The 18,177-nt window shown below is 44.4% G+C and overlaps 1 protein-coding gene across 1 annotated transcript in view; it reads right to left on the bottom strand.

Annotated features, from left to right (window-relative positions):
• The window catches only part of sema6bb (sema domain, transmembrane domain (TM), and cytoplasmic domain, (semaphorin) 6Bb), a 454,736-nt gene that overhangs the window by 22,947 nt on the left and 413,612 nt on the right, over positions 1 to 18,177 (bottom strand). Inside the window, exons 13-14 of the mRNA XM_070860875.1 lie at positions 9,896 to 10,075; positions 4,811 to 4,951 (exon numbers count right to left, since the gene is read on the bottom strand). Coding sequence (XP_070716976.1) covers positions 4,811 to 4,951; positions 9,896 to 10,075 — 321 coding nt within the window. The remainder of the gene's footprint in view (positions 1 to 4,810; positions 4,952 to 9,895; positions 10,076 to 18,177) is intronic.

The following is an 18,177-nucleotide window of genomic DNA, read 5'->3' as shown; positions in this document are numbered from 1 at the left end:
AGTGCTGTCAGAATATGATTCCGACTCTGATCTTGGAGGTGAAAGGTCACCACTAGTAAGTTGTTCTACTACTTGCAACTCCTACTCGAACATGTTGTGGGCTGGATAAAGCACAGTATTTCACATTAGATCAAATTTAATTGCTGTACACATGCAGTGTCGAAATTCCGGAGTTCTGGAATCTGGAATTTTCTGGAATCCAGACCAATCAGTGGCAGGGTCGTCTGCAATCCGTAAAATGTTCTGAAATCCGGACCCGACGACCCTGCCGACCTCGGAGCCTCGCCACCCTGCCCTTACCTCGGGGCCTCCTCGCCAGACTGCCTGACAACCTCCTTGGCGGGGCCCCGCCTGAACACCTCCTCGGCGGGGCCCCGCCCAACAACATCCTCCTCGGCGGGGGTTGGACGGCCCCGAACAGCTCTTCAACGGGAATCTTCCTCCCCCCCACCCTACCCCCCTCCCCCAACCCACCAACCCCCTTTCTGATGTTCCGAAATCCAGAAATACCCGAACCTGGGCTAGGGTGTTTCCCTGATTCGTATCGTCAGAAAACAAATCGAAAATCCGGAAAAGCCTGTAATCCGGAACAGCCTCGGTCCCGAGGGTTCCGAATTTTAGGCGCTGCACCTGTACTTTTAATTCCCTTAGAACTTAACATTATTTGAGTTGTCTGGCAGGGAATTAACTTTGTTAAAGCTTCTATTTTTCACATTTTAATTAAATGCTTATCAGATTTCACACCACCTTTTTGTCAAAGCGAACGTTTCCTTTCAGGTGGCAGCAGCGCAAACTCATTTTTCTTTCCGAGTGCCCGCCAAAACCTTCTCGAGACTGATTGAGCTTTGATGTACTACAGCCAATTCTGCCTTCCCATTTCCCCCCCTAGTCTGAGTTTCGCATCATTACGCAGCTTAAGAAAGGCATTAAAAAAGCTGTCAAGCTTCAACTGGCAGAGTAGCGAAGCGGTGAATTCTAATACAGACCTGCTGTTCAGTACAGGGGTTTCTCTGCCGTGTACAGTGAATGGCATGCTTGCGTCTATCGACATGCAGTCTGGATTAGTGTTAGATTGCACTGTGAAAGTTGGCAGGGTAATTTAAAAAACATTTTTAGACGGTTCATTCGAAATGCCAGATTCTGAAGAGGTGGCTTCATATTCTGGTCTCATATATGTGGATGAGCATGACCTTTGCATGTGTAGAATTCATCCTGCAATGGGCACATGTATCCATAGACCTTAGTTGGCCTTGCTGGCAAGTTTAGGTGATGATTCAAGCTCCATTGACTTTATGGTTGCTAAAAATAAGGCCAATTTGAAAGAATTGGCCTCAAATCCCTTTGATCACTGAGCCGGAAAATATTCATCTTTCTTTCCTGTTCCCCATTTCTCTCTGCTCTTCTGAGGGCACTGGACTGCAAGATACCTGGTACTGGTGAAGCTAGGATATGGCTTCACCAGTGCCAGGTAACTTGCAGTCCAGTGCCCTCTTACCCATTTTCACCTAGACAGTGAATGTTAGCAGGCTATCTGATTGAGGGACAAATTACATTAAAGCCTGATCCTGTATTCAACCAGGATCTATGCACATGAATTTTTCCAACAGGGTGCCTATCAGGAGCAGGAACCCCGAGAGATTTTTCCTCTCCCTAGCTTAACAACAACTTACATTTATACAGCACCTTTAACGTAGTAAAATGTCCCAAGGTGCTTCACAGGAGCTTTATCAAACAACATTTGACATCAATTCACATAAGGTGATCTCAGGGCAGATGAGAGGTAGGTTTTAAGGAGTGCCTCAAAGGAAGAGAGAGAAGTCGAAAGGCAGAGAGGTTTAGGGAGGGAATTCCAGAGCTTTAGGGCCTTAGGTAGATGCAGGCACAGACAACAATAGCAGAGTGATTAAAATTGGAGGTACACAAGAAGCCAGAATTGGATGAGCGTAGAGATCTCGGGGAGTTGTGAGGCTGGAGGAGGTGACAGAGATAGGGAGGGGTGAGGCCATGGAGGAATTTGAAAACACTAATGAGAATTTTAAAATCAAAACAGAAGTTGGTGAGAGAAAGGATGCGGGCAGCAGAGGTTTGGATGAGCTCAAGCTTATGGAGGCTGATAGATGGGAGGCTGGCCAGGAGTGTGCTGGAATAGTCAAGTCTAGAGGTAACAAAGGCATGGATGAGCATTTCAGCACTAGATAAGAGACAGATGATGTTATGGAGGCGGATGTAGACAGTCTTGGTGATCGGAAGCTAATCTCAGGGTCAAATACGACACCAAGGTTGCGAACGGTCTTGTTCAGCCTCAAATAGTGGCCAGGGAGAGGGATGGAGTTGGTGGCAAGTGAATGGAGGTTTTACCAGGTACTGAAGACAATGGCTTCGGTCGTCCTAATATTTAGTTGGAGGATCTTTTAGCTCATCCATTACTGGATGTCAGACAAACAGTGTGACAATCAGAGACAGTGGAGGGGTCGAAAGAGGTGGTGGTGAGGTAGAACCTGGTGTTATCAGCTTACATGTGGAACCGGACGTTGTGTTTTCAGATGATGTCGCTAAGGGACAACATGTAGATGAGAAATAGAAGGGGACCAAGGATAGATCTTTGGGGGATTCCAGTGGTTAACGATGTGGGAGTGGGAAGAGAAGCCGTTGCGGGTGATTCTCTGGTTACAACTGGATAGATAAGAATGGAAGCGGGTGAGGACAGTCCCACCCAGCTGGGCGACGGCAGAGGAGAGGCGTTGGAGAAGGATGGCGTGGTCAACCCTGTGAAAGGCTGCAGGCAGGTCGCGACGGATGAGGAAGGATAGTTTACCGTGGTCACAGTCACAAAGACTGTAATTTGTTACTTTGATAAGAGTCGTTTCAGCACTGTGGCAGGGGCGGAAACCTGATTGGAGGGATTAAAACATGGAATTATGGGAAAGGTGGGCATGGATTTAGGAAATGACGACATGTTCAAGGACCTTGGAGAAGAAAGGGAGGTTGGAGATGGGCGGTCATTTGCAAGGGTGGGTCTCAGAAACCTTGAAGTTAATTGTGGTGTCCCAATGCCTCAGCTAAGATCAGTTGTGTTTTCATTTAATATTAAACATTTATCTGATAGTTTTCTCCTGATTAATAAAGACTGAATTTAGAGTGTTGTTTCTCCGACTGGAAGCTGAGTCTGTCAAGATTTGGTTCACTGAGTCTACACAGCACAGACTGAGAATCTTGGTCTCGATGGTTCATACCCATACTTGGCAGTGCATTCCCCAGTGAGCCTCTGCAGAGTGCTATTACATTTATTCCTTCCAGACTAAACATTCTCTCCCTCATCCAGGTCTTGGAATGCCCTGTATGGAAATCATGAGTGTGAACCAAGATCTCCCCCTCCATGGTACGGTGTATCAATGCACCTGATAGCCACCTAGTGATCTAGAGCTGGTAAGTGGGATTAGACTGGATAACCTCTTGTTGGCCGACGCAGATACGATGGTAAATACTGCAAGGAATCGAATACGGCCAGGGTGATCTCCTGGATTAGTTTCGATCGCCTAGATGGGTCGGAGAGGAATTTTCCCAGACTTTTTCCCCCCAAATTGGCCTGGGTTTTTAATCTGGTTTTTGCCTCTCCCAAGAGATCACATGGCTCCGATTAGGGTGGAGTATGAAGCGTTTCAGTGTAAGGGGTGTCACAGTTGTGTGGGGCGGACTGGTTGGGCTGGGTGCTCTTTACCTTTCCGCCATTGTTCATTGTTCATAGGTTTATATGTAGCTTTCAGGGCTGCTGACCAAGGGCTGTGCGGTTCTTTGTCGGCCGGCACGGACATGATGGGCCGAAATGGCCTCCTTCTGCGCTGTAAATGTCTATGTTTCTATGTTTCTAATACCATCATCAAAGCCTCAGTAACATTTTCTTCAAGCCCTGCCCTAATGGCTTTGTGAGTATGTTTGCTGTCTAGTGAGCCATTTGGATCAAGTACAATTTCTAGTTAGCGTTTAGTTAGCTGAACACAGGCGAGAAAAAACAGTTGAGGCTACAATTGTCCTCAGTGTGCCAGGACTAGAGTTGTGGAAAAAATGTCCTGGGATCCAGCTTGTGACCACTGTCCAGTGACTCCTGTTGGAAAGTGCATGCGTGGATGTTAGACAAGAGCAGAATCGTGCTTGGAGTGAAGCTAACCACTGTAAAATAGACCACTGAAACACATCGTCAAAGCTCATGAAGAATAGCTGCTTGAGAGAGGTATGTAGATCTTAGCTGTGCTTGTTGAAGCAGAACGAAAGATCATGCATTGATATAATGCCTTTTCATACTATTAGGATGTCCCAAAGCGCTTTATGATCAATTAATTGCTTTTTGGCAGTGCAGTCACTGCTGTTATGTAGGAAAACACAGCTCGCGTACCACAAACAACAAATGAGACGAATGAACAAATATTTGTTTTGGCAGTGTCAATTGGGAGAGGAGTGTTGGCTAGGATACTAGTTGGATGGAACTCTGTTCTTCAAATAGCACCCTGGGATCTTTTATATTCACCCGGGCAGGAGGGTGGGACCTCGTTTTAACGTCATATCTGAAAGATGACACCACTAACAATGCAGCACTGCACTGGAGCGTTAGCCTAGGTTATATGCTCAAGTCTTCAATGGGACTTGAACCCACGACCATCTGACTCAGCGATAAGAATGCATGTGCAAGACAGGAAGGGAGAAAATAGAAACAGAACTGGGGCAATAAACTGGTACATCTCAAAAGTCATCTGAAATTATTATCCTAGTGCTTGAGAACTTCCAATCCTTGCACAGATTGATGGGGTGGACTCACTTCATGCAGGCCGCATGCTGCTGACAGTGGGCAAATGCCACGCGAACGACACAAGAGGAGAAGGCGACCAAGAGCGTCCCACTAATCTTATCGAGCTCCATTCCCACAATCCTCCGGTGCTCCCGTCCTTCGCTGTTGCACCTGGAATGAAGAGCAGGTTGTCGGTTACCTTAAATGATTATGAAACAGCGTTTCGAGACAGCATAATTAAAAAGAAAGAACTTGCATTTATATAACGCCACATCACCTTTCTCAGGACATCTTACAGTGGGTCACACACAATGAATTACAGAGGACGACAACCGCTGTTGCTATGCAGAAGGCGGCGCTAGCTTTTCTGCACACGGCAAGGTCCCAAAAAAGCAACTGGATGAGAGAGCAATTAGCATATTTTGGTTAATAATTATAGCAAATAATCTGTCAATAGTTGCTAATATGACACAGTAATCAGTTCACATATCTTGCCCTCCTCCCAGTTTGCTCCCCCCCTGAAGAAGCTGGCTCTTGTGGGGTACTGTTCTCAAAGCGAATCCAGCAGTACTGCATCAACCACAGGAGACTGCAGTTCAAGCTGCATATTGAACTTCTTCTGAAATAAATTGCCCTTAATTTCCTTGTTTAGACCTTTATTTCAAAGCTTGCTCCACATCCAGTTTGAAGAAGACTAATTTGTATTCAATCAATTCCCATCAACCATTTTAAATACCTAGTTCCAGTCGGACTTTCTAATCCTCTGTGCTCGAAGAAGAAATCTTTCTGTTCATCTTCACAGTTCTTGGAACGGAGCCCAGAAATGTTATTTGCTCTTTATTGCACTTTTTCTACATCATCTATATTCTCTTTAAGTACAGAGGCCAAAATTAGAGACTATCCTATGTATGGTCTCTGTGCATTCGAAAGCTAATATTTTCATCATGTTAGATTTCTTAAATGATCTGAATATAATTTCAAAAATATTATTCACCTCTTTAAATTGTTGTGTACTGGTGGCAGAGTTTTTTTTCTCCAATTTTTGTCTTCCCTCTGAAGGTGCTGGGGGTGTAATTAGAAATGGACGGAGACGCTAAACAGGCAGCATCGCATGATTCACCCATGATGCTTATTTTGCCTAGTGTCAGCTGTGGGTTAGTGGGTAGCACTCTTGCCTCTGAGCCAAAAGATTGTGGGTTCAAGTCCCACTCCAGAGACTTGAGCACAAAAAAAATCTAGGCTGACACTCCAGTGCAGTGCTGAGGGTGTGCTGCACTGTCAGAGGTGCCGCCTTTCAGATGAGATATTAAACTGAGGTCCCCTTTGGTTTCAAGTGGACGTAAACGATCCCATGGCACTATTTCGAAAAGGAGGTGAGTTATCCCCGGTGTCCTGGCCAATATTTATCCCTCAATCAACAAAACAAAAACAGATTATCTGGTCAAAAAAAACTATTATCTGGTCATTATCACATTGCTGTTTGTGGGAGCTTGCTGTGCGCAAATTGGCTTCCACATTACAACAGTGACTACACTCAAAGTACTTCATTGGTTGTGAAGCATTTTGAGACGTGCAGTGGTCGTGAAAGGCACTATATAAATGCAATACTTTCTTTTACACGCTCCGCCTCGTTGACTTCAATAGATTGAATAATGGGCGTGTCGTATAACGTTGGCAAATGCGATTCCACTTGATTTCTGTCTCCGCCCACGTCCAATTTCACGCCCGCAAACTCTTGCTGGGGTATTGTTCCTGGATATTGGAAGAATATTGGAAGTCTTTTGCTACTTCGCCGAAATGAAAATGTTTTTGTATGAGCCTGGACATTGGCGGCTGCCAGGGTATTTGATTGTGGAAAGATCACTGTCAAACCCAAACTTGTTCTCACTCAAAACTTGCCTGCAGGGGTCGAGGGAAGCCATCAGAAGTGGGGTCCTTTTCCTGTCCCTAGCCCAAGCATGTTCAGCCATGAACTCATTGAATGGCGGTGCAGGCTCAAAGGGCCGAATGGCCTACTCCTGCACCTATTTTCTATGTTTCTATGTTTCTATGTACTGATTGTTGCAGCCTTAAATAAAGACTTGTATTTGTATAGCGCCTTTCATGACCACTGGTCATCCTAATGCGCTTTACAGCCAATGAAGTACTTTCTAAAATGTAGTCACTCTTGTAATGTAGGAAACGTGGCAGCCAATTTGCACACAGCAAGCTTCCACAAAGAGCAATGTGATAATGACCAGATAATCTGTTTTAGTGATGTTGGTTGAGGGAAAAATATTGGCAAGGACACAGGGGATAACAGAGTCGGGATAAATGGTTCATTCTCGGGTTGGCAATCAGTAACTAGTGGGGTGTCGCAGGGATCAGTGCTGGGACCTCAACTATTTACAATCTATATTAATGACTTAGAAGAAGGGACCGAGTGTAACGTAGCCAGGTTTGCTGACTATACAAAGATGGGAGGAAAAGCAATGTGTGAGGAGGACACAAAAAATCTGCAAAAGGACATAGACAGGGCTAAGTGAGTGGGTAAAAATTTGGCAGATGGAGTATAATGTTGGAAAGTGTGAGATTATGCACTTTGGCAGAAAAAAAGTCAAAGAGCAAGTTATTACTTAAATGGAGAAAAATTGCAAAGTGCTGCAGTACACTGGGACCTGGGAGTACTTGTGCATGAAACACAAAAGGTTAGTATGCAGGTACAGCAAGTGATCAGGAAGGTCAATGGAATCTTGGCCTTTATTGCAAAGTGGATGGAGTATAAAAGCAAGGAAGTCTTGCTACAGTTATACAGGGTATTGGTGAGGCCACACCTGGAATACTGCGTGCAGTTTTGGTTTCCATATTTAAGAAAGGATATACTTGCTTTGGAGGCAGTTCAGAGAAGGTTCACTCGGTTGATTCCGGGGATGAGGGGGTTGACTTATGAGGAAAGGTTGAGTAGGTTGGGCCTCTACTCATTGGAATTCAGAACAATGAGAGGTGATCTTATCGAAACGTATAAGATTATGAAGGGGCTTGACAAGGTGGATGCAGCGATGATGTTTCCATTGATAGGGGAGACTAGAACTAGGGGGCATAATCTTAGAATAAGGAGCTGCCCATTTACAATTGTGATGAGGAGGAATTTCTTTTCTCAGAGGTTGTGAATCTGTGGAATTCTCTGCCTCAGAGAGCTGTGGAAGCTGGGTCATTGAGTAGATTTAAGACAGAGATAGACAGTTTCTTAATCGATAAGGGAATAAAGGGTTATGGGGAACGGGCAGGGAAGTGGACCTGAGTCCATGATCGAATCAGCCATGATCGTATTAAATGGTGGAGCAGGCTTGAGGGGCCGTATGGTCTACTCCTATTTCTTATGTTCTTTTAACTCCGCTGCTCTTCTTCAAAATAGTGCCATGGGATCTTTTACTTTCACCTGAGAGAGGGCAGACGGGGCCTTGGTTTAATGTCTCAAGCGAGACAGCACCTCCGACAGCACTGGATTGTCAGCCTAGTTTTTTTGCACTCAAGTCCTCGAGTGGGGCTTGGACCCACAACCTTCTGACTCAGAGGCGAGGGTGCTCCTAACTGAGCCACTGGTTGACACACTTAGGCTTTGTATCACCCTGCCTGAGATCAGCGAACCCAACACAGACCAGCGATGGGAATTGGTACTTCTCTAGTTTATATTATCACAGTGAGATGTGCAATACTCACTCAGCCACTGGGAGAGGAGCCTAAGGCAGTTTCCATGAGCTTGCAAATCCTCATTTTTTGCAACCTCATGCAGTGCATTTTTTTAACATTAAAACGCACAAATACTTTCCAAATCCTTCTGTGTGCTAATTGCTGCTGTTTAACCTTCCCACATAATTTTGTATCATCTGAAAATGTAGCTGCCCTATTAATAAATCCCTCAACCAGATCATTCAGGAAGATTGGCCAGGATTTAGGATTGCTCCCAGAGGCATTCTGCCACTCAGCTCTTTCAAAACAGAAAATGGCAAGTCCAATCATTTCAGTTCCACCTTCTAACCACTTTACTAATCAATTTCCTATTTTAGCCCAGTTCCATGTGCCTTTAGCTAACAGGCAACACTGCCTTGGGCTGAAAACAGAAAATGCTAGAAATCTCAGCAGGTCAGGCAGCATCTGTGGAGAGGAAGCAGAGTTAACGTTTCGGGTCGATGACCCGTCCTCAGTTCTGAGAAAGGGTAATCGACCCGAAACGTTAACTTTGCTTCCTCTTCACAGATGCTGTCTGACTGCTGAGATTTCCAGCATTTTCTGTTTTTATTTCAGATTCCAGTATCCGCAGTATTTTGCTTTTGTGCTGTTGTACTGCTGTGGGCTGCTCTAATATTTTCTGGGAGTTCAAATAAACAAAAGTCTTGATTTCCCTTTACTGCGTGTCTTCCGTGCATTCTTTGAAAAGTGAAGAAAAGTTTTGCAGTGGTGGTTTCTGAGAAGGCCACACCTGTTAGTGCAGGGCAACAACTTTGAATAGATGAAGAAAGAAGCCAAGATAATTCTGGAAACGAAGGTGTAATATAGAGCTCCTCCAAGTGGACTATTGCTCCATCTAGTGAACTACTGCTCCATCCAATGGACGGCTGTGGTAATGCAACTATTGATGTATATAATAAAATGATCATGTGACAAGGTCACATGACAAGTTCCTGTAGCACCATCTTGTGTATGTGTGTGTTTTTGATGTCGTAAAGAATATTACACAAAGTTAGATGATTTTCTGTAGATTGTGAGAAGGAGGGACGTACTGAGGAAGGAAAGAGGTGGCACAACTTTGAGATTCTGGGAAGGAATGACTTGGAGTAGGAGAATGTGCACTGAATTTGACATCACTGCAGTGAAGGTGTAGGGAGATGAAGGACTGTGTAGGATGATGTGTTTTGTACTTGGACAGAACAAGAGAGGCAATAACTATAATAGTGTTGATATAGATAGAGAAAGAAAAGGCTGTGTTGGAGAGATAGAGATGTGAGGCTAGAATCTGTGTGAACCCCCTGAATTGGGTTACAGATCTCTTCTTCCCTCTCTGATATTTCCTGATGTCTTTGTAATTAATGACTGATGTCTCCCCTGTGTGCAGGAAAATAATAAAGTAATACTTACTTCTCTGGGCTGTAGGCATCAAAATGTTCTAGAAATAGACTCCGATTGACAAGGTTTGTGCTTGTAGTTGGTCTAATGAGGAATTTGAGAATAATCCCAGTTTCAGAGCCTAGGAATACCACTGTGTGATTCTTAAAGGGGCCAGCCTCTGTATCCACTACAATCTTGTTCAGTTGATCCCTAGGTATTAAAGCAAGACATTAGTTACGTTATCGACGAGATAAAAAATAAGAAGTTTCTGAGAATTCCTCATAAAACAGAAATTCTATTCATCACCTAATGTCACCTGTAAAACCCAAAGATATTGCTCCTCAAGTTACAGCATCAAACGTTGGCCCATCATCAACAACATGTATTTATATTGCGCCTTTAACATAGTAAACATCCCAAAATGATTCATAGGACTTTTATAAGACAAAACAATAAATTCAAACCATCATATCCTCAGTCAACACTGTGTGTTGAATTTTGCAGCAAATCTATTTCCTGAGAGAAATATCTTTCATATTATTTGACAAGATTTATATTTTTCAAACCTACTTAATGCTATGAATTCCCCCTTAGTAAACCTGACACATGATACAGGATGTGTGTGTGATAGAGATAGATTTAGAAATAATCAGTAGATTCTACACAACATCCTTCTTTTGGATCCAATGTGGTCAAACATCGAACTACTTATCCCAATTTACTAAGAAATCTTGGGGGGTTGTGGGGCTGGAGGAGATTACAGAGATAGGGAGGGGCAAGGCAATGAAGGTATTTGAAAATAAGGATGAGATTTTTGAAATCGAGGCGTTGCTTAATCGGAAGACAATGTAGGTCAGCGAGCACAGAGATGATGGGTGAGTGGGACTTGGTGAGAGTTAGGACACGGACAGCTGAGTTTTGGATCACCTCTAGTTTACGTAGGGTAGAATGTGGGAGGCCAGACAGGAGTGCGTTGGAATAGTCAAGTCTAGAGGTAACAAAGGCATGGATGAGGACTTCAGCAGCGGATGAGCTGAGGCAAGGGCAGAGACGGGTGATATGGAGGTAGAAATAGGATGTTTTAGTTATGCTGCGGATATAGAAACATAGAAAATAGGTGCAGGAGCAGGCTATTCGGCCCTTCACACCTGCACCACCATTCAATATGATCATGGCTGATCATGCAAATTCAGTACCCCATTCCTGCTTTCTCTCCATACCCCTTGATCCCTTTAGCCATAAGGGCCACATCTAACTCCCTTTTGAATATATCTAATGAACTGACCTCAACAACTTTCTGTGGTAGAGAATTCCATAGGTTCACAACTCTCTGAGTGAAGAAGTTTTTCCTCATCTCGGTCCTAAATGGCTTACCCTTTATCCTTAGACTGTGACCCCTGGTTCTGGACTTCCCCAACATTGGGAACATTCTACCTGCATCTAACCTGTCCAATCCTGTCAGAATTTTATATGTTTCTATGAGATCCCCTCTCATTATTCTAAACTCCAGTGAATATAAGCCTAGTCGATCCAGTTTTTCTTCATATGCCAGTCCTGCCATCTCAAGACTCAGTCTGGTGAACCTTCGCTGTACTTCCTCAATAGCAAGAACGTCCTTCCTCAGAGTCAAAGCAAAGGAATTAAGTAGTTCTGACAATCTGGGAAAAATGGATTAGAATAGGAGACATTGGAATGCGTCTTGATTTCAATACAATGAGGATTGAGGAAGGTGGAGGAATGAATACGATGGTGTATCTGGAGTTTCAGAGAACAAGAGACATTGGAAGAAAAGTTTTATGTGACTCCTGAACGAAAATGGGTTAAGGTGCAACAAATCTGATAATGGGAAAACATGGCCTGTTGAGTTAGTAACGTAATAATTCATGGACGTGGATTTAAAAAAAAATAGTAAATGGCACTGGCATTTGTGCTTGAAAGTGCTGATCACCTGAAGGGACACTAGGGGTCAGTGTTATGATCGTATGAGAGCTTCCACAAATATGAATCAGCCCAAAAAATGAAAAACTTTTATTTTTCTGTGAAATCTTCCTCAGATTTCCTGAATGTTGCATCTCTCAAAAACAGATGATACGCTCACCTGCCAAGTTATATTATGGGTCCTTTTACAGTCATCATAGGCAGTCCCTCGGGGTGGAGGATATCTTGCTATAAGAACATAAGAAATAGGAACAGGAGTAAGCCATGCGGCCCCTCGAGCTTGCTCTGCCATTCAATACGATCGTGGCTGATCTGATCATGGACTCAGCTCCACTTCCCTGCCTGCTCCCCAAAACCCCTTATCCCCTTATCGTTTAAGAAACTGTCTATTTCTGTCTTAAGTTTATTCAATGTCCCAGCTTCTACAGCTCTCTGAGGCAGCAAATTCCACAGATTTACAACCCTCTGAGAGAAGAAATCTCTCCTCATCTCTGTTTTAAATGGGAGGCCCCTTATTCTAAGATCATGCCCTCTAAGTTCTAGTCTCCCCCATCAGTGGAAACATCCTCTCTGCATCCACCTTGTCAACCCCCTCATAATCTTATATGTTTCAATAAGATCACCTCTCATTCTTCTGAGTTCCAATGAGTAGAGGCCCAACCTACTCAACCTTTCCTCATAAGTCAACCCCCTCATCTCTGGAATCAACCCAGTGAACCTTCTCTGAACTGCCTCCAAAGCAAGTATATCTTTTTGTAAATATGGAAACCAAAACTGCACACAGTATTCCAGGTGGGGCCTCACCAATACCCTGAATAGCTGTAGCAAGACTTCCCTGCTTTTATACTCCATCCCCTTTGCAATAAAGGCCAATATTCCATTGGCCTTCCTGATCACTTGCTGTACGTGCATACTATCCTTTTGTGTTTCATGCACAAGTACCCCCAGATCCCGCTGTAGTGTAGCACTTTGCAATCTTTCTCCATTTAAATAATAACTTGCTCTTTGATTTTTTTCTGTCAAAGTGCATGACTTCACTTTCCAACATTATACTCCATCTGCCAAATTTTTGCCCACTCACTTAGCCTGACTATGTCCTTTTGCAGACTTTTTGTGTCTTCCTCACATGTTGCTTTTCCTCCCATCTTTGTCTCGTCAGCAAACTTGGCTACGTTACACACAGTCCCTTCTTCCAAGTCGTTAATATAGATTGTAAATAATTGGGCTCCCTGCTAGGTGACTGATGAACTCATTTTAAATGGTGGAAGATGCCTGTGCGTGAATTCTTTTAACGTGGAGTGGTCGTTGCACATCAGTCACCAAATGGGCTTGACGGAGCAAGGACTTGGTCCAGTGGCAAGGGGATCCAAGACGACTGGAGACCAGGCTCTGCTTTTTACAGCAGACAACTCACAGATACTGCTGTGCAATGATGTTCTGTACAGACTATCGAGTCAGGTCTCTCTTAATGATGGACAGTATCAAATAATTAATTAACAACATTTATTCTTCATGGGCTATTTGTTTTGTGCTGTGTAAGCCCGCAAACCCAGAACATGGCACAGCACAACAACAACTTCCACTTACGTGGCACCGTTAACGAAAAGCAAAATCCCAAAGTGCTTCTGAGATAGGCATGTGGGAGATGAAAGAAAGTGTGAACTAAAGTTTGGTCAAGAAGATGGCTTTTGAGGAGGATTAGAATTGGGAGGGGAAGAGAGGGAGTGAGGGAGAGTTGGAGAAGTGGAGAATTTTAGGGGACGAGTTCCACAAAGTAGGACTCGGGGGGTGGAAGGGTCCGCTGCCAATGCTGGAAGGAATGGAGGAGAGGATACCGGAGAGGTTGGAGTCAGACGAATGGAGAGGTGCGGGGGAGGTGCGGGAGAGGAATATAGGGCTGTAGGAGGATATAGAAATTGGATTGAGAGAGGCTGTGGGGAAAAAAAAGACTTGGATTTATACAGCGCCTTTCACAACCACCAGGCATCTGAAAGCACTTTACAGCCAATGAAGTACTTTGGAGTGTAGTCACTATTGTAATGTAGGAAACCCGGCAGCCAATTTGCGCACAGCAAGCTCCCACAAACAGCAATGTGATAATGGCCAAATAATATTTTTTTATTATGTTAATTGAGGGATAAATATTGGCCAGAACACGGGGGACAACTCCCCTGCTCTTCTTCGAAATAGTGCCATAGGATCTTATACGTCCACTTGAGAGCACAGACAGGGCCTCGGTTTAATGTCTCATCCAAAAGACGGCACCTCCGACAGTGCAGCACTCCCTTAGCACTGCACTAGAGTGTCAGCCTAGATTTATGTGCTCAAGCCTCTGAAGTAGGACTTAAACCCACAACCTTCTGACTCAATAAAGATAAGGATGAGGATTTAAAACAAAGCACGAGAGGCGGGGAGCTAATGTAGGTCAGCAAGGATTGGGGTGATGGATAAACAGAACATAGTGCGGGGCAGGACATGGTCAATTGACATTTGGATAAGTTGGAGTTTACGGAGGATGGAAGATGGGAAGTCAGTAAGGAGAGCATCAGAGTAGTCATGTCCAGAGATGATGTTTCAGCAGCAATGCGGCTGAGATAGGAGTGGATATGGGTGCTGTTGTTGAGGTGAAAATAAATGGTCTTTATGATGGAGGGGCTAAGGGATCTGAAGCTCAGTTCAGAGTTCAGCAGGGTGCTGAGGGTAGAAACAATCTGGTTGAGCCTGAGAGAGTGCCGAGGGAAAATGATGGAACCAGTTGTGGCTTTGGTATTCCAAAAAGTTGGGTTGGAGGAAAGTTAGATTCATCTAACTCTGGATGTCAGATAAGGAGAATGACAGCATAGAGGGGCGAGCGATGTCAATGATGTTCATGTGGAAGTTGGCCCGATATTTGCAGATGATGTTGCCAAGTGGCAGCATGTAGTCCGGAGGCCACATTTCAGGAGCGGGAGGAAAAACCATTGCTGGAAATTCTTCGGCTAAATTTGGATAAATACGAGTAGAACCATGTAAAAGGCAGTCCGACGGAGCTGGACAATGGAGGAGGGTTTTGTTGTTGACTCTGCTGCAAGGGTGTGGAGGAGGATAAGGAAAGATAAAACACATTGGGCAGAACCGATGGGTATTGTTCATGACTTTAGTTAAGATAATGTTGGTGCTGCAAGAAGGATAGAAGCTAAACTGGAGGGATTCAAACAAGGAGACTAGGAAAAATGGGAGTTGGGAGGAATGGTATATTCAAGGAGCTCAGAGAAGAGAAGAAAGTTGGAATGTGGTGGTAATTGGCAAGGGTAGAAGGGACAAGGCAGTTTTCAAGGGAAGATGCACAGTACCTGAGGAGAAATACATAGAAGATACAAAAAGGAAACAGGGCATTCGGCCCAATCAATCCGTGTTGGCGGTTACTCTCTACACGAGCACAAGAGAGACCACTTGGGGATCAAGAAGGGGAGTTAAGTGGGTAAAGGTTGACTGGGATTGGGGTCTGGGGAACAGGAGGCGGGCCTCATAGATGAGATGAGCTTGGAGGGGAGTTGGGAGTCCAGCTTCTATCCATCCGAGTGCACTGGGATAAGAGAGCAGCTTCCAAGCTGATGAGGGCTCAGGGTTAGAGTGGGCGGGAGACCAGAGAAGGGCACTCGGGCCTCAAGCACGAAAAGGCAGCTGCCAAACAGCTAGTCTTGATTTTGATGACAAAGAAATATAGAAACATTCTGCCCTTCAAGCCTGCACCACCATTCAATATGACCATGGCTGATCATTCCCTCAGTACCCCATTCCTGCTTTCTCTCCATACCCCTTGATCTCTTTAGCCATAAGGGCCACATCTAACTCCCTTTTGAATGTATCTAACGAACTAGCCTCAACAACTTTCTGTGGTAGAGAATTCCACATGCTCACAACTCTCTGAGTGAAGAAGTTTCTCCTCATCTCGGTCCTAAATGGCTTACCCCTTATCCTTAGACTGTGACCCCTGGTTCTGGACTTCCCCAACATCGGAAACATTCTTCCTGCATCTAACCTATCCAATCCCATCATAATTTTATATGTTTCTATGAGATCCCTTCTCATTCTTCTAAATTCCAGTGAATATAAACCTATTCGATCTAGTCTTTCTTCATATGTCAGTCCTGTCTTCCCGGGAATCAGTCTGGTGAACCTTTGCTGCACTCCCTCGATAGCACGAATGTCCTTCCTCAGATTAGGAGACCAAAACTGTACACAATACTCAAGGTGTGGCCTCACCAAGGCCCTGTACAATTGTAGTAAGACCTCCCTGCTCCTATACTCAAACCCTCTCACCATTTGCCTTCTTCACTGCCTGCTGTACCTGCATGCCAACTTTCAATGACTGATCTTGAACTCCTTTCACTTGGTGATTGAGGTGAAGATGGAGGGGGTGGAGGGCAGGCATTTAAGGAGGTGACTGAATGTAGGGAAAAGGAATCTGGGTTATACCTGCCCTTCAGGATGATCCTGGAATAGCGGGCAGTTTTGGCTGAGGAACGCGAAGCACGATAGTGCTTGATAGAGCCTCGTGAGCCAATCCCAAATAGTATTGTGGTATGTAGTGAAGGAATACAATTTGTAATGACATTTGCAGTTGAGTGTTCTCAACTCAATTCCTTGTGAGCACAAATAATTCCCCACAGGTTAGCACTAAATTGGCTGTCTCATTCAGAAGCCGTTGCAGATGGCTGGTGTAGGAGTAGAGCAGAATTGCCCAAATACAAAAGCAAAATACTGCGGATGCTGGAATCGGGAATAAAAACAAAATGCTGGAAATCTCAGCAGGTCAGGCAGTATCTGTGGAGAGGAAGCAGAGTTAATGTTTCGGGTCGATGACCCTTTGTCAGAACTGGAGAGCGTTCGAAAAGAACAGATTCTTAACAAGCACTGAAAGGGGGAGGGGAAGAAAAAGCAAAAGGGAAGGCCTGTGATAGGGTGGAAGACAAGAGGGATTAGAGAGACAAACGGGATAATGGCCCAAATTCAAATGGTAATGGCAGGAGTTAGAAAAACATTAGTCAAAATAGGGTGTGAATGGCGGGATAATGACCAACTGCCATCAGAGACGAGGATAAAAAAAGAAAGAAAGAAACAGGCTCTGGGAGGGGGGCGGGAGTGGGAGCACAGGGAGCCAAAGATTGGCAGAGGTTATGCTCTGAAATTGTTGAACTCGATGTTGAGTCTAGAAGGCTGTAAAGTGCCTAAATGAAAGATGAGGTGCTGTTCCTCGAGCTTGCGTTGAGCTTCATTGGAACAGTGTAGGATTGTCCAAATGTTTTGTTTTCGACAGCTAGTTCGATGTATACTATGGGCACTTGGTGCCAGAGTCCATCCTCGACAATTCTTCAGAGTTATCAGACTAGGTTGTCAGTTCTCCACAAGATCATGACCAAAGCAGCACAAAACTTGCTAGCATAGAAGCCAAGCCTCCATGTTCACACCTGATACAATTTTAGTATCTGGAAACACAAGGCAGCCATTTTGAAATCAGACATTTCTAACAAGGCATGCCAAACCCGGCTAATACAGCAGCAGTCCCACTGTTTTCCTTCTTGTGGACAATTTGCACTCATTTTCACAGCACAGTACGTAGATCTAAGGGAGTGCTGCCTCCTACCACTTGATGGGCACCATATTGATACACTAACCAACATGGAAAGAAAAGCTAGGAGTGGGAGTTCTCAAGAAAACTTGAGTAGACTGGGCCGATATTCTCTGGAGTTTAGAAGAATGCGAGGTGATCCCATTGAAACATATAAACATCTTAGAGGGCTTGACAGGATAGATGCTGAGAGGCTGTTTCTCTTGGCTGGAGAGTCCAGAACTAGGAGTCATAGTCTCTGGATAAGAGGCTGATCATTTAGGACTGAGATGAGAAAGTTGAGAATTTTTGGAATTCTCTATCAGAGGGCTGTGGCTGCTCAGTCATTGAGTATATTCAAGACAGAGGCCAATAGATTTTTGGGCACTACGAGAATCAAGGGATTATGGGGATAGGGCAGGAAAGTGGAGTTGATGTAGAAGATCAGCCATGATCTTATTGAATGGCGGAGCAGGCTCGAGGAGCAGTATGGCCTACTCCTGCTTCTTATGTTCTTAACTAGACCCTACTCCGCACCGTCAGCAACAGCCTGTATCAATTGATCTTTTGTTTATTCTCGATGCGAGCATTTATTGCCCATCCCTAGTTGTCCTATACAACTCTGTGGCTTGCTCAGCCATTTCAGAAGGCAGTTATGAGTCAACCATATTAATGTGGGTCACGTAAGGTTTCCTTCCCTAAAGAACATTAATCAACCAGTTTTACATTTGACATCATCAGCTTTTTATTTCCAAATTTAAACTGAATTCAAAGTGCCATGGTA

The sequence above is a fragment of the Pristiophorus japonicus genome, chromosome 18, assembly GCF_044704955.1.
Source record: "Pristiophorus japonicus isolate sPriJap1 chromosome 18, sPriJap1.hap1, whole genome shotgun sequence".
Lineage (NCBI taxonomy): Eukaryota > Metazoa > Chordata > Chondrichthyes > Pristiophoridae > Pristiophorus > Pristiophorus japonicus.
This window is presented reverse-complemented; position numbering and strand designations above follow the sequence as displayed.